Source organism: Pongo abelii, chromosome 3, assembly GCF_028885655.2.
Source record: "Pongo abelii isolate AG06213 chromosome 3, NHGRI_mPonAbe1-v2.0_pri, whole genome shotgun sequence".
Classification (NCBI taxonomy): domain Eukaryota; kingdom Metazoa; phylum Chordata; class Mammalia; order Primates; family Hominidae; genus Pongo; species Pongo abelii.
The window spans coordinates 96,695,098-96,710,426 of record NC_071988.2 but is presented as its reverse complement, the minus strand read 5'-3'; the positions used below and the strand labels follow the sequence as shown (position 1 = coordinate 96,710,426).

The 15,329-nt window shown below is 36.9% G+C and overlaps 2 protein-coding genes across 4 annotated transcripts in view; one reads left to right on the top strand and one right to left on the bottom strand.

The window, feature by feature from the left end:
- Positions 1-272: 272 nt before the first annotated feature.
- THAP6 (THAP domain containing 6) lies at positions 273-14,980 on the bottom strand. 2 transcript variants are annotated; one of them, XM_002814881.4, is made up of 5 exons: positions 14,876-14,980; positions 13,864-13,963; positions 12,410-12,617; positions 8,486-8,611; positions 273-3,364 (listed from the first exon to the last, which is right to left on the bottom strand). In XM_002814881.4, exons 2-5 carry the CDS (start codon positions 13,941-13,943, stop codon positions 3,110-3,112), a joined length of 669 nt encoding a protein of 222 aa, XP_002814927.1. In that variant the 5' UTR covers positions 13,944-13,963; positions 14,876-14,980; the 3' UTR covers positions 273-3,109. The 2 variants fall into 2 exon arrangements, with proteins under 2 accessions (XP_002814927.1, XP_002814926.1); XM_002814880.6 differs by having other exon boundaries at positions 14,405-14,938.
- Positions 14,981-15,060: 80 nt separating this feature from the next.
- Positions 15,061-15,329, top strand: part of RCHY1 (ring finger and CHY zinc finger domain containing 1) — a 32,079-nt gene continuing 31,810 nt past the window's right edge. The window contains exon 1 of one of the 2 annotated variants that reach the window (XM_002814877.5): positions 15,061-15,199. In XM_002814877.5, the coding sequence (XP_002814923.1) occupies positions 15,110-15,199 (90 nt within the window). In that variant the 5' untranslated portion in view covers positions 15,061-15,109. The remainder of the gene's footprint in view (positions 15,200-15,329) is intronic. The other variant, XM_009240087.3, reaches the window with a different exon arrangement.

Genomic DNA, 15,329 nt, shown 5'->3' with positions numbered 1-15,329 from the left:
AGCATATTTCACACCTAGGAATGCTGCTCTCCTTTATATACTGGGTGACATCAAATCTGACAGTTTTGAGTGAGGGCCAAAGCAGAAAAGGGCTCTATGGTAGGTCCATATTGTGCTGAAAGCTGGCCTGCTACGTGGGTCATCTAACCTTGCAGACTCCATATTAGAGTTATTGGTGGAGGAGAAATTAGAGCAAAACCTCTACGTATGTATTCTTCATTTTTCTCTGCCCATTTTACTGAATAACTCAATGTATAAAACCACATAACACATTACTGGATAAAATGTTTTATTTTTCAAATGAATAATAGATTTTCTCTCTCTCAATTACTTCTGTAATAATTTTATCTTTTTATTAAAACTAAATATATATTTAATACATTTCACCTTTTCTCAAATTACAGACTATGGTATAACTGTAATTGTCATTAGCAACCAAAGTCTATTTCCAGAAATTTAAACTTGATATACAGAAAAATTCCACATATCAAGTGCTTCGTACCTGACTTGGTGCTGAGGTTGAACTGTTGTATTAATGTGTTCCTGGCTCTAGAGGCCACTCCTAGCTTTTAAAGCAAAGTGGAACCCTTAGGGTCAGGCTTGGCTGCCAGAGAAACTTCTGGAGGGGGATGACTTGGGTTCTGCTTTACACAGGTCAGTTCTTTCCTGGGCTAGGGTGGAATCTCTGGGAACAGAGGACTGAGATACATACTGTGTTTAGGCATTTGTTTGGAGCAGCAGGGCGGACCCTATTTTTAATCTCAGATTTCTATCAGTAATTGTTTTCCTATTAGAATAAAAAGAAAATGGGCGGCTCTGGGTCCTTAATGATACCAGTATTTTGCACACAGTTATTTATTTCTCAGTTATACTAGGTCCAGTGAAAAAGAAGTGCTGAGTCTACTATGAACACAAGTATTAAAAGTGACTGTGGCAATTCTGATAGTGGCAGACTGGGATTTTACTCTTGGAAAGGTCTTCCAGGTTTGGTGTATTCTAAGCAGCCAGTAGAGTGCTAGAATTTAGACATACTGTGTTTGGATCTACCTTCTTACTTACTCCATTGTCTTACTTTAATTTATATATTCTTACTTTAATTTATATATTCACAAATAGGGTGAGGGAAAAATAATCTCTATTGAAAACATCTCCATAAAACCTAAGATCATACCCAAACTTTCAATTAGGGTGTCCATTTATGAACTCAAAATTAAGTAACTAAAATAAATAATGGGTAATTAATGAAAGTGGTTTTTTTTTTTTGTTTTTTTTTTTGAGATGGAGTCTTGCTCTGTTGCTCAGGCTGGAGTGCAACAGCCTGATCTTGGCTCACTGCAATCTCTGTCTCCCGGGTTCAAGCAATTCTCCTGCCTCAGTCTCCCAAGTAGTTAGGATTACAGGCGCGCACCACCATGTCCGGCTAATTTATTTTGTATTTTCAGCAGAGATGGGATTTCACCATCTTGGCCAGGCTGGTTTTGAACTCCTGACCTCAAGTGATCTGCCTGCCTTGGCCTCCCAAAGTGCTAGGATTACAGGTATGAGCCACCACCCGGCCTTTTTTTTTACTACCTTTTTACTACTTTTTTTTCAGGTTGTAAAAAGATATGGCCTCAGTGATTTCCCCTTAGCATAACACTGATCTCGCAGATGTGGGTTAAATCCCATTTAGAGAGAAGGTTTGGAATCCTACATAAAAGTGTAACATGCATTAAAACAGAAAATTCTTAAATACAAAAAATTCAAGTGAACATATCTTAACTAATATTAATGTAACAAAAATAAAATTACAATAGACAACTGAGCACAAAATGAAATTCAATTTTTGCTACTACAATGAAACGGCTGATACTCAAATTCTGACTGCTACAGCATGGACTTCTGAATGAGGTCCATGTATGTACACGTGCTTCTAAGTAGAGTGTCGCTTCGGCAAATGGTTTTTATTCTAACCCACAGTATTTATGACTCTTAATTTCAGTTGTTTTCGGTAACGAATTATGACAAAAGCTAAATTTATGAGACTTGGATCAATTAGGAAATAACAAGGAATTATTCTTTTGTATATTCAGTAAGAAGCTATTCTAAAGCTGCTGTTTTAATTACCCATTTCTCTAAATAAAAGCCGTTGGACAATAATCTACTCCCCTAATTAAAATATTCTAATCCTTTCTCTCCAATTCCTATTTCAACTGGAAGAGCCACAGTTATTAATTTCTAATGGTTTCTTTTGTATTTTGTATTTTTTTAAAATGTCAGCAATACTACTTTATATATAAAATACAAAGCAGTATTAAAAGTATAGAGCTAGTACTGGCATTCAGATTTTAAACATATACCTTTAAGATGAAATAGTCATGAAGCAAAGTGTTCAGACCTGTCAGAGCAACTAACCATTTAAAAATCGGATCTATGATCCTTTTTGTCTTTTACAACTATTCTGGTTTACATCAAAGTGCTCCTAGTGAGGAGGAAGGATGTACTGTACTGAAAACTGAGACTTCATAAGGGGTCTTCTTAAACTGGCTCTGAACAATTTTAAAAGCCCACAGATCTTCACTATGTGTTATTCTCAGAGTCAATACCACATGAAGCCTTGTAAAAAGATCCTTTGGTACTACTGATAGCTAAAGCACCTTGGATTGACTCCAAGATGGATATGTAATACAAATGAATTGTGCTTTGTAGTAAAATGCATTTAAAGTAAAATTCAATGTACTTACCATAAAGCACATGTAAGTAAAGGTACTCCTTTGAAGCCAAAAATCTGGAGAAGTGTCCAGTTCCTTCTACTATAGCTTAATGTGACTAATTTGACATCATTTCTTTAGCTCTGTGAAATTTTCTTGAGATTTTAACATCTTACAATAGTGACCTGGCACTAGTGTAGGTCTATAAAACATAATTGTCACAAGTCACACAAATACATAATTATCACAAATTTCTGCATATTTTCAAAAAAGTCTTTGGATAACAACTATAATGCATAATGCTCCAGAGAATCCAAAGCAGCACTTTAAATGATGGATATTATTTAGTGATGATAAATGAGATTTTATAAAAATTTGTACCAGTGACAATTTTAGGTAGAACGTAACATGAAATTATTTCATGAAATATAGTCCTGTTCTATGCTCTCCTGACAACACTCCCAACAGAAAGCGTCCAGTCTATTTGCTGTTTCTTGGCTGATCAGACATTCATCCTTTAATTCCCTGATTGTCTTCCTCAATGATTTCTGAAAACGTTTTTCTCGGTCTAAAACATTCCGTAGACTTTCCTTCGTATCCTCTAGCTCGCCGATCACATGATCTAATTTATGCTTAAGTTTCTTTGGACTGTCCATTACACTGTAGCTATGTTCCTAAAAACATAAACACCAAGTTATTAAATCAGACAGATATGTAGTTGGGTAAAAGCTCATAACTAGGTCTAAGCTGTTTCTTCATTTACAATGCCTAGAGAACATCTTTAAGTTGGTGATAATTAGAGGTTTAAGGAACACAGGAAGAAGATGGGGGTAGAAGCAATATTTAGGGTGCTAAGGGCATCCCTCCTTTTACTAAGGCCAGGCATACACAAGGACTGCAGAATATTATGGATGGGAAGCACTTATCTCTATGAATAGCATGACACTTGCAATGACTCTACAGCTTTTGTTCATTCAATGTGGTGCTACTAAGTTTAATTTTTACCTATCAAACAAATTTAAATTAAGTTTTTAACTGGGTTACTTTATTGGATGGCTATTGCATTTGATAAGGTATGACAGGAAAGGAGTACTGCAGCAGGTTCTCAGGCTCGGTGTTGGGGATTTAGAGAGGACTCTGGTCTTGGAATTTTCAAGAGACAACTCCTCTCGGTGTTTATTATGGTTATGCTTAAATTTGCTGGGTATGCTTTTATTCCTTTTTCATTTGAAAATAGGGAAAATAACACTGACATAGCTTATAAAGGTACTATAAAATAATTTTGAAAAGCTATTATTTAATATTAAAATTAGTAAAGAAGACTTTTATTTCCAGCCAAGATGAAGTAACAGAGACTGGACTGACCCCTACCTCAAAGAACCAACACAAGGCTAAAAGACAGAAAAAAATAGCTCTTAAGATAATGGATATTTGGCAAGGACAACAGCTATTGTGGACAGATGGGAAACAAAGAGGTGAGACCTAAGACTGCTCCAGCTAACTGCATGAGAGTTTCTAGGCCTCAGGGCGAGGAAGGGAAACCCAGGCAGAGCTTAGCAGACTGAGCTGAGGAGGTAGTGCAAAACATCCAGGGAGACCAAAGTAGCTACAGTTCACAGGACAAAGTACTAGACAGGTGAGAGCTGCACAGAAAAAACTCAAGATCTTCAGAGGCTCCCCCTTGAGTATTCCATGGAGTAAGATCGCACATGCATGTGAGGAAACTACTCAAGGCTGAGGAAAGAACAACCAGAGATTAGGAGTGCCCTGTGCTCACAGGGCATAGCCATTATTCCCACTAGCCAGACTTGAAAATGTCAAGATTCACGTACACTAAGTATACAAAACAGTCTTGTCAAACAAAGTAAAATCTGAAAGGGTTGAACAGTTTCTAACTAACTGTACCCCAGAACAATGCTCAAGAAAACATGATACAAAAATATCTAGCATCTGGCAAATTAAAACCCAAAATTCATGGCATGCAAAATTTACCAGGCATGCAAATAAGCAGGAAAACATTAGTCATAATAAGAGATAAATCAATCAATGGAAACCAAGCCGGAAGTGACACAAATGTTAGAATTAGCAGACAATATAATTAAGAAAGTTATTAAAATTGTATTCCATATATTCAAAAAGTTAAGTACATAAAATATATAAAAAAGACTCTAATAGAATATCTACAGACAACTGATGTATGAGGTAAAAAAATACACTGGAGAGAATGGCAGTGTATTTATTGAAGAAGAAAAGATTTTGTGAATGTAAAGTTACAGCAACAGGAACTATCCAGTATGGACTACAGAGAGAAAAAGAGATAGAAAAAAAACAAAGCATCAGCAACCTGTTGTACAATTTCAGACAGCCTAATATACACGTAATTAGAATTCCTGAAGGAGGGGAAAAATTGGGATAGAAAGAAATATTTGAAGAAATCATGGCCAAAATTTTTCCAAGTTTGATAAAAAGTATAAACTGCTAAATAAAAAAGCTCAACAAATCTTAATTACAAGAAATATGAAGAAAATGAAACCAAGGCATATCATCATCAGATTAGGCAAAAGCAGTAGAAAAAAACAAAAATTATTGTCCAGCATGGTGGCTCACGCCTGGCCCAGCACTTTGGGAGGCCGAGGCAGGGGGATCGCCTGAGCTTAGGAGTTTGAGACCAGCCTGGGCAACATGGAGAAATCTTGTTTCTACAAAAACAAACAAAAATTAGCCTGGCATGGCGGCACATGCCTGTAAGTCCCAGCTACTCAGGAGGCTGAGGTGGAGGGATTGCTTGAGCCTGGGAGGTTGAGGCTGCAGTGAGTTGTGAGTGTGCCACTGCACTCTAGCATGGGTGACAGAGTGAAACCCTATCTCCAAAAATAAATAAATAAATAAAAAATTTAAAAAAAGAAAAATTCTTAAAAGCAAAGAAAAAAGGTACAGAGAATAAAGGTGAGTATGACGTTAATTAAATTTTTCATTAGAAATGGTGCATGTAAGAATACAGCAGGGCAACATCTTAAAAAGTACCAAAAACAACTGCCTCAGCCCCCAAAACTGTTAACCTAGAATTTGATTACCTAGTGAAAATATCTTTCAAAAGTGAAGATTAAACTTTTTAAGAAATAGAAATATTGAAAGAATTCATTGCCAGCATACTTGCACTACAAGAAATGTTAAAGTAAGTCCTGTAGGCAAAATGGTAACAAGGTGGAAATATGGACTGACACAAAGGAATGAAAAGCCCTGGAAATGGCACCTATATGGATAATATCAATTTTTTTCTTATTATCTAAATCTCTTTAAAGAATAATTTACTGTTTAAACAAAAATAATAACAATAATGGTGTGGAGTCTATAGCATATGTAAAAGTGAAATGCATGACAGCAATAGCACAAAGATTGAGAAAGGAAAAATGAAAGTATACGACTATAAGATTTTTGTATATAAAGGGGAGTAATACCACTTTAACATAGCCTGTGATAAGTTAAAGATGCCATAAACCTAAACATAAACACACAGACCAATGGAACAGAAAAGAGAACTCAGAAACAAATCCACACACCTACCGCGAACTCACTTTTGACAAAGGTGCCAAGAACATAAACTGGGGAAAAGACAGTCTCTTCAATAAATGGTGCTGGTAAAACTGGATATCCATATGCAGAAAAACTAAACTAGACCGCTACTTCTTACAATATACAAAAATCAAATCAAAATGGATTAAAGAATTAAATCTAAGACCTCAAACTATGAAACGACTACAAGAAAACATTGGGGAAACTCTCCAGGACATTAGTCTGGGCTAAGATTTCTTTCTTTTTTTTTTTTTTTGAGACACGTTCTCACTTTGTTGCCCAGGCTGGAGTACAGTGGATGCGATCAAGCTCACTGCAGGCTTGATCTCCAGGGCTCAAGCGATCCTCCCACTCAGCCCCCTGAGCAGCTGGGTAGGCATATGCCACCACCCCCAGCTAATTTTTTTGTATTTTTGGTAAAGATGGGGTTTCACCATGTTTCCCAGGCTGGTCTCGAACTCCTGAGCTCAAGCAATCTATCCACCTTGGCCTCCCAAAGTGCTGGGATTACAGGCATGAGCTACCACACCCGGCCTAAAGATTTCTTGAGTAATATCCCACAAGCACAGGCAACCAAAGCAAAACGGACAAATCGGATCACATCAAGTTAAAAAGCTTCTGCACAGCAAAGGAAACAATCAACAAAGTGAAGAGACAACCCACAGAATGGGACAAATGTTTGCAAACTATCCATCTGACAAGGGATTGATAACCAGAATATATAAGGGGCTCAAAAAACTCTACAGGAAAGTAATCTAAAAATTCGATTAAACACTGGGCAAAACATCTGAACACACATTTTTTCAAAAGAAGACGTACGAATGGCAAACAGACATATGAAAAGGTACTCATTATCACTGATCATCAGAGAAACGCAAATCAAATCTACAATGAGAAAATATCTCACGCCAGTTAAAATGGCTTTTATACCTAAAACAGGCAACAACAAATGCTGGCAAGGATGTGGAGAAAAAGGAACCCTGTACACTGTCGGGGGAAATTAGTACAACCACTATGGAGAACAGTTTGGAAGTTCCTCAAAAAACTAAAATAGAGCTACTGTATGATCCAGCAATCCCACTGCTGGGTGTATACCCCAAAGAAAGGAAACCAGTACATCAAAGGGATATCTGTACTCCCATGTTTGTTGCAGACTGTTCACAATAGCCGATATTTGGAAGCAACCTAAGTGTCCATCAACAGATGAATGGATAAAGAAAATGTGGTGCTTAAACACCATGGAGTACTATTGAGCCATTAAAAAAATGAGATTTAGACATTTGTAACAACATGGATAGAACTGGAGAACATTATGTTAAGTGAAATAAGCCAGGCACAGAAAGACAAACATTACATATTCTCACTTATTTGCAGGATCTAAAAATCAAAACAATTGAACCCACAGAGATAGGACAGTAAAATGATGGTTATGAGAGGTTGGGAAGGGTAGTGGGATGGGGGGAAGTGGGGATGGTTAATGGGTACAGAAATATAGTTAGACAGACTGAGTAAGATCTAGTATTTGATAGTACAATGGGGTGACGATAGCCAACAATAATTTATTGTATATTTAAAAATAACTAAAAGTATAATTGGATTTTTTTGTAACATAAAAGATAAATGCTTAATGTGATGGATACCTTATTTACCCTAATGTGATTATCATGCATTGTATACCTAAATATATCTCATGTATCCTATAAATATACATACCTACTATGTACCCACAAAAATAAAAAAAATTATTATAAAGCTATATTAATCAAGATAGTAAAAGAGATCTAGATTCCATGCCTGCCTCTAACATGAATAAGCAATGAGATGAATAAATAAATGCAAGCTTGAATACTCTGTATGTGTATGACTGAGAAAACTTAAATAAATAGCTATTTTTTATTACATATTTCATACAGAAATTATAGCAGTTAGAGGGAAGAATTATTTCCTTGGTAGAAATATCCTTGCAAAAGCTTTCTTCAATGAACTACATATGTAACCAAAGGATTAACTACCTCTATTTTGCTGTTGCATATATATAAATTACAATGACTCTAGGAAGCAATATTATTTGTAGATATTACATATTCTAGGAAGCAATATTATTTGTAGATATTACATATTAACCCCTAGATTTTGCTAGGATTCTGAAAAATTTGATTGTAATGGAGAGGACATATTCATCTTAAAAGACTTAACATGAGCTCAGTAAGTAATTTACTTACAAAAATGAACTGGGATTGGAATTCTTCAATACATGAGGAAGCACCAACAAGATGGTGATTGTAGTTAGTGGCTGGAACGGTTTTGAGGGTGAAGTTTTTTCTACAATGAAGTTTTTCTCTTTTCCCCTGTTAAGAATAGTTAATAACAATCATCAAGTGAGATACTTTCATCCTTTCTTAAATTTTTATTCCTTCTTAACTTTGTATCGTGAAGTTAATACCACATTTCTTTTCATGGAAATTGCTTTTAAAAGTCAGCAAATTCCACCCAGATAATTTTAAAAGAACTTTCTGAAAACAACTCTAAGGTTATCTGAAAACACAAATTTTCCTAAAAAGGAAGAGTGTAGGAGGATACACCCTACAAGCTATTAAAAATATAATATACAGTAACAATAATTAAAATAGTGTGTTCTTTTGTTAGGACTAGACAGAAAAACCTAGAAATAGATCATCAAGTAGATAGATGCCTTTAGGATAAAGGTGGCATTCTAAATAAGTAGAGTAAGGCCACAAACTATGTAAAAATCAATTAATTAAGAAAAGCGGTTGTATCCTTTATACATAATAAACCACAATGAAATTCCATGTACTGAAATTTTATGTAAAAAAAAACATGAGGAGGTAGAAAAAATATAAAGAATATTTATATAATCTTAAGGTGAGGAAGGCTAAAGTCATATAACACAAGAAAATATAGAATTGACTACACTGAAAAAAGCCTGAATTTCAAAAAAAATAAACCCATGCCATAACTAGAACTGAAGACAAACAATAAAAAGTAACTGGGAAGGAATGTGGGAGAAAGGGGAGAAAAAAAAGGAACTGCAATGTAGATGGCAGTTAAATGATTCCTATCTTCGATATCCAGTGTTTTTACAAAACAGCATAGAAAAAGATAATAGAAGAGGACCTGAATAAGTAACTCACAAAAGAATACAAATATCCAATAAACACATGAAAAAACATAGACATGCACGAGTGTTCATAGATACATTAAAACAATAAGATAACATTTTGCCTATCAATTTTAGCAAAGTTTACAAACACAACTTATACCAAGGATTAGGGTAGGTAGACATTCTTACACATAGCTAGCAGGAGGATAGATTGGTGCAAACTTTCTAATGAGGCTTTGGATGATCTTTATCAAAAGCAAATCTTTAAAAAGTGTATATAGTCTTTGATCCAACAATTTTATTTGCAGAATTTAGTTCAAGGAAATAAGGATACAAGCTAGCTACAATAATGTTCATTTTAGTCCTGTTTAAAATAAGGAAAGATGACAGCCTATACACAATATTGAAGACTTGATTACACATACTATTGTTCATATGTAGGATCAACTACTATATGGTCAGTAAAAAATGGTCTATATAATTGACACCACCAACTACTATCAAGGATATGGAACCAAAGGAATTCTTATATGCTGATGGTAAGACTATAAATTTGCAAAAGTACTTTGGAAAACTATGGCAATATGTATCCAAGCTGAACATCCACATCACCAGTAATTCCCACTTCTAATTGAAGCGTATATATACCCTATAGAAATGTGTACATAAATGGACCAAAAGACGTGCCCCAAAATGTTCAGAGCTGCACAGTTTATAATAGTCCCAATGTGAAAAACCACCCAAACATTTATCAATAGTAGAATGAAGAAATTAGTTTATTTGTACAATGCAATACTATACAGCAAAGAAAATTAATGGAACAGTATCTCATGCTACAATGTGGATGAATCACACAAGATGTTGAGCTAAAGAAGCCAGAGTACATACTGTAGACAGGACTCCATGTATATAATTGACAGTGATAAAGTCAAGACAGTAGTGACTGGGAAAGCATGTGAGGGAGGCTTCTGGGGCACTTGTAATGTTTTATATCTTGGTCTGAGGGGAGTGACATGAGTGTACCCACTTTGTGAAAACTCATTGATTTGTACACTTATAAGCACTGTTCCATAAATATGTTTTACTTCAATATAAAGTTTAGTTAAAAAAAAGTGATGTTCTACATAGGTTTCTCTTAAACATGTGAGCCATAGATCTGCAGCACAAACAGATTGGGATGCTTTTTAGAAAGTACACTCCAATTTGCTGAATCTAATTCTCTGGAAGACGTAGGATTCTGTATTTTAAACAAACTCACTGGATAATCCTTATGTAGACTAAAGTTTGAAAGCTATGGTGTAGGAAAATATTTAATATCATGGAGAGTAGTAGTTAATAGTAGACTCTGAAGTCAAAATGCCTGGGATCAAATCTAGCCTCTGCCATTTAATAGAGGTGTGACCCTGGGGAAGGCATTCTAGTTCTTTGGGCCTCAGTTTTCTCAAGTGATAAAAGGAAAATAATAATAGTATTTACCTGACATGGTTCTTTCAAGGACTGAGTTAATAGATACGTAAAGTACTTGGAATAGCGCCTGGCACATAGTACACACTATTTTAAAAAACCCAATAAAGCAAATAAAGGAAAAGGTATACAGTGTAATTCTATTTCCAGATTATCTTTATAAGTATAGATGCATATTTACAAATAATTACAAAGATACAGATCAAAGTGTTCACAGTATTATCTATGGATTATGTGATTATTTTATTTTTGCTCCTATAATCTTATTTTCTAAAATGAAAAATTTATTTGTTATAAGAAAATCAATAGTTTTTGAAAGTTAGTAACTTACGGTTTATTTGATTTATTATGCCCATATTTCTTAAGGTCCGCTTAACATTACAGCTAGATGACACCTCGGTGGTAGGAAAAAAAACAAAAGCCCTAGAGCAACTTTCCCAAGATACTGTATATTTATTAGCACCGAAGAAAGTGAGGCATTCTCTACCTGATCACTCAGGTTCTACAATATGACCAACTGCAGAAAGTGACCAGGACTGCATGGGAGCGGGTATGTTTTTGGCTACTTTTCTTGTTTTTAGCTGCCAGGAAGGAGATCCCTTTCAATGGAGGCTCTCCCTGAATTTTCCACATTGGAATCAATCAATCAATGTCTGTAGGTTCTAGAAATTCACTTTCAGGTATATAAAGTCAAGAGAGATACTGAGGGTGAGGCAGCCAACCCATGGGAATATTACTCAGAAAAAACACAGAATTCAATTAGCGTTTACTTATTTGACTGTTCTTTCTTTTCCTGACATTTTCTTCTCCTGTTCTTATATCTCTTTTTTGGTTTTCTTCCTTTTGATCCTACCTAGACTTTATGCTTGCATGTATGTGGCTCTTACAAGTACTTTAGTCCTGTTAGTGGTTCTACTCTTGACTTCTGCCCCAGTGTTAAGGACTGCCAACTTGGAACATCAGTTCAACCTTCTTATGTTAACTTCCATTATTAGACAAAAATCTTCAGTTATGCTAATTCCTAAAGTCAGTCCATTTCATCAAACCTTAGTAATGTACAAATATTTATGAGTGGTTACTAGTAAAATACTCCTACACATTACAAAAGTTGAAGATAAAGTCTACAAATTTAAAACTTCAAGAATGGACTTCAAATGAATAAGCAAACAATAAAAATGTTAGCAAGAGTGGTGAAGGTTCTTCAACAGTATCATAAAAAGTGAGCAATGGCGAGGCGCGGTGGCTCATGACTGTAATCCCAGCACTTTGGGACACCGAGGTGGGTGGATCACAAGGTCAGGAGTTCAAGACCAGCCTGGCCAAGATGGTGAAACCCCATCTCTCCTAAAAATACAAAAATTAGCCAGGTGTGGTGGCAGGCGCCTGTAATCCCAGCTTCTCGGGAAGCTGAGGCAGAGAACTGCTTAAACCCGGGAGACAGAGATTGCAGTGAGCCGAGATCGCACCACTGCACTCCAGCCTTGGTGACAGAGCGAGACTCTATCTCAAAAAAAAAAAAAAAAAGTGAGCAATGATGGTAAGTAGCATCTCATAAACAAACCTGTAGGTGATATGGAGAATCAAAGATAGAAGGTATGACTCCAGGTTTCAGTTTAATATTTGGAGCACTTCTGTCAAAATCTGTCTTCTTAAAGTGCCTCGAACACAACACATCTCCTTTTTTAGGCTCCCAAATGCCGGCTGCATTCACATCAAGTCTTTTCATTGCTAATACCCATTTCCTTTTGATGTTTTCATCTGTGGGGAATCTAGAAAAAAATACAAAAAATATTTTAAAATCAAATACTATTGCTGTACAATTGAATTAAAGCTGCCTTATACAACTGTGACTAAATTGATTCGTTAACTAGTTTATTAGTCTTGAGAATTATAATATTTAGGAAAACATAATTCACGCTTTTGTTACTTTCCATTTTAATATTCAGATTTTCTGCCAATCATGCTGCAGATATATGGCCCTCATTTCAATTTTTCTCATATTATAAGGAAGAAAAGTTTCAATGGATATTTAGCATCTTATAGTAAGATCCACAATTGAAGGTATTTATTCACCTATAGATGATAAAAGAATTATCACTTGGGCCTTTTCCTATCTGAAATGATACCCAGAATTTATCCTCGATAAAAAGGGCCCCTTGTAATTCCATTCTTCTGTCAGCATCAGAAAATTGCTTAGTACAGCATTTAATACATAGCAGGTCTACAGATGCTTAGTGAATGAACGCAGAGAATAGCTGCAGAGTGTGGAGTTCTGGAGATCAGAGCTATTTTGAGAGATATGAAGGCCCAATAGTCATATCTTACTCAATTTTCAAGCTGGTTCAAATTTTTCTAAAATAAGGTAGGATATATATGCTCATTTTTGATTTATTATATCTAACAAAATAGCTAGGAGATCTTTCTCTAACACATAGCACAGTGCCTGGCACAAAAGCAGCAAAATAAACCTTTAACAAGTGAACAATTATTAAATCTTATTACTCCTTCACTCACTCCTTCATGGCTGTCAGGAGAATGGCTAAAATATGAAACTAAAATCATTTTGATTTATTTGCAACACAGCTAAAGATCCCTTGGTCTGAACTTGTAATTTGTATTTTTTCTCTATAACCTATGCTTGATCTACTCCTAAATAGAGAGGGCAATATATTCGAGCAAAGCTCCTTCATTCAGATTGTAAACTACATGTAAACAACATTGAATTTCTTTCGCGGTGTGATAAAATACAAAGTAATAATATTAGCAAAAGTTAGCCTTATGGTATTTTTTGTAAACCAGTCTCTGATATCTTAAAGTATCTTAAAACTTTTAAACTAAATTATAAACATGTAAAGGTATCACATTGTCACTTCAAATTTAACAAAAAGGTTATTTAGAAAGGTTATTTAAAAAGGACTCGGGAACTAAAGTTCAAAATTGAAGACTTAAGCAGAAATGTCTTTTGCTTTTTATAACATGGCCAAAGTACTTGGCTTAACTACAGCAAAATCTTACACGTGAAATGTCAGTCCTTTTAACTTCGAATTTGGCAAGCAGCGAGAAGCACATCCAATGGCGGAGCAGCATTTCACCATTTTAGCAACTCATAACAAAACTGAAAGAAAATTAGAATGTTAAGAGTCAGTAACTGGAAAGCTGAAGGGGAATATCTTCCCTTTCCCGGTGTTTTAGGAAACACAAAATCAGGATAGAAAGCTAAAGACAAATATCTTCTTCTAACACCTGCACCTTTGCTTACATCATTTTCCAGGGCCTTGACTCTTTAATAAGGAAAAACATACTTAGCTATGTACCCCGAGTCTGATTTCAATTTTGTTGGCTTGTACATTTCCCTTCCACCTTCTGACAGGTACCATGTTCTCTGTGCCACAAAGCCTTTTGCACACTAACTCCCACCCATCTTTCAGCCCTCGGCTTGCATCGCTTCCCCAGGGAAGCCTTCCCTGACTGACACTCAGATTGTCAGAGCTGCTCTAATATTAGCTCTCACAGGACACACACTTCTTCCCAGCACTTCTCCAGGTTGTAATCTTACATTTATTGCAGTGATTGCTCTTATTAATGTCTTCCTCCTCCACCAGTCTTGTTAGTTCCATGAGTTCATGGTGGAGTGTGTCTATTTTCCCTTACTTTTTGTCTTCACGGTTTAGCTGGTGACTGGCAATAGTGAATGTCAGTACATACTTTGAATGAACAGCAAGTAAACGGGAAAGGGAGGAAGCAAGAAGCACTTCGAGGTGCCAGCGAGTGCCCTGGCGTCCAAGAGCGGCGCGCAGGACCCGCTGAGCCCAGGGCCCGGGCCGAGCTCCGCCCCTTTCTCCAGGCTCCCCGCCACCGGAGGGAGAGAGGGAGGGCCCGTCACAGGTAACGATGCGCCCAGTGAGCGTCCTTTCCTCTGGGGCCAACCAGCGTCTCCGCGCCGCTGCCGCCCACCTCGCGCCGAACTACGCCCTGAGATTTGGGCGGGTAGCGATTGGGGGAAAACAGGCAACCTAAGAATTATTACCGTTAGCAGCGAAGACTGCGACTAACGTCAACGACGGAGACTGCGTCTGCCTTCGCTTCCGCCTCGTAGCCCCGGGAACCGGAAATCCGTCTGCCCCGGGTCACGTGCTTAGGAGCCATATTGTCCCTGGTGGCCGCTGGGGCTGGGAGGGGTGTGCTACGGAGGCGCAGCTTTTCTGGGCGTGGTTTTTATCCTGGGGGAAGGATCGGTGGAATGTGAGGGGAGGTGGAGGAGATGGCGGCGACGGCCCGGGAAGATGGCGCCAGCGGTCAAGAGCGAGGTCAGCGGGGCTGCGAGCACTATGACAGAGGATGTCTCCTAAAGGTGACGCCTTCTATGGACTCTTCCCTGACAAGCTTCCGTCGGGTTGGGCTGGGGCGGGCTGGGCAAGGCGGTTAGGCTTGGATTTGAGTTTGAGGTTAACCTGATTATCAGGATACCTTTTCCACCTGGA

What these genes read in the sequence shown, in the direction of transcription:
- THAP6 (XM_002814881.4), bottom strand. Translation starts at nt 13,943, where the DNA reads ATGGTGAAATGCTGCTCCGCCATTGGATGTGCTTCTCGCTGCTTGCCA. An exon ending in ATTCTCCATATCACCTACAG is followed by an intron (nt 8,612 to 12,409) that starts GTTTGTTTATGA and finishes TATTCTTAACAG; the next exon opens with GGGAAAAGAGAAAAACTTCA. An exon ending in TCCAATCCCAGTTCATTTTT is followed by an intron (nt 3,365 to 8,485) that starts GTAAGTAAATTA and finishes TTATGTTTTTAG; the next exon opens with GAACATAGCTACAGTGTAAT.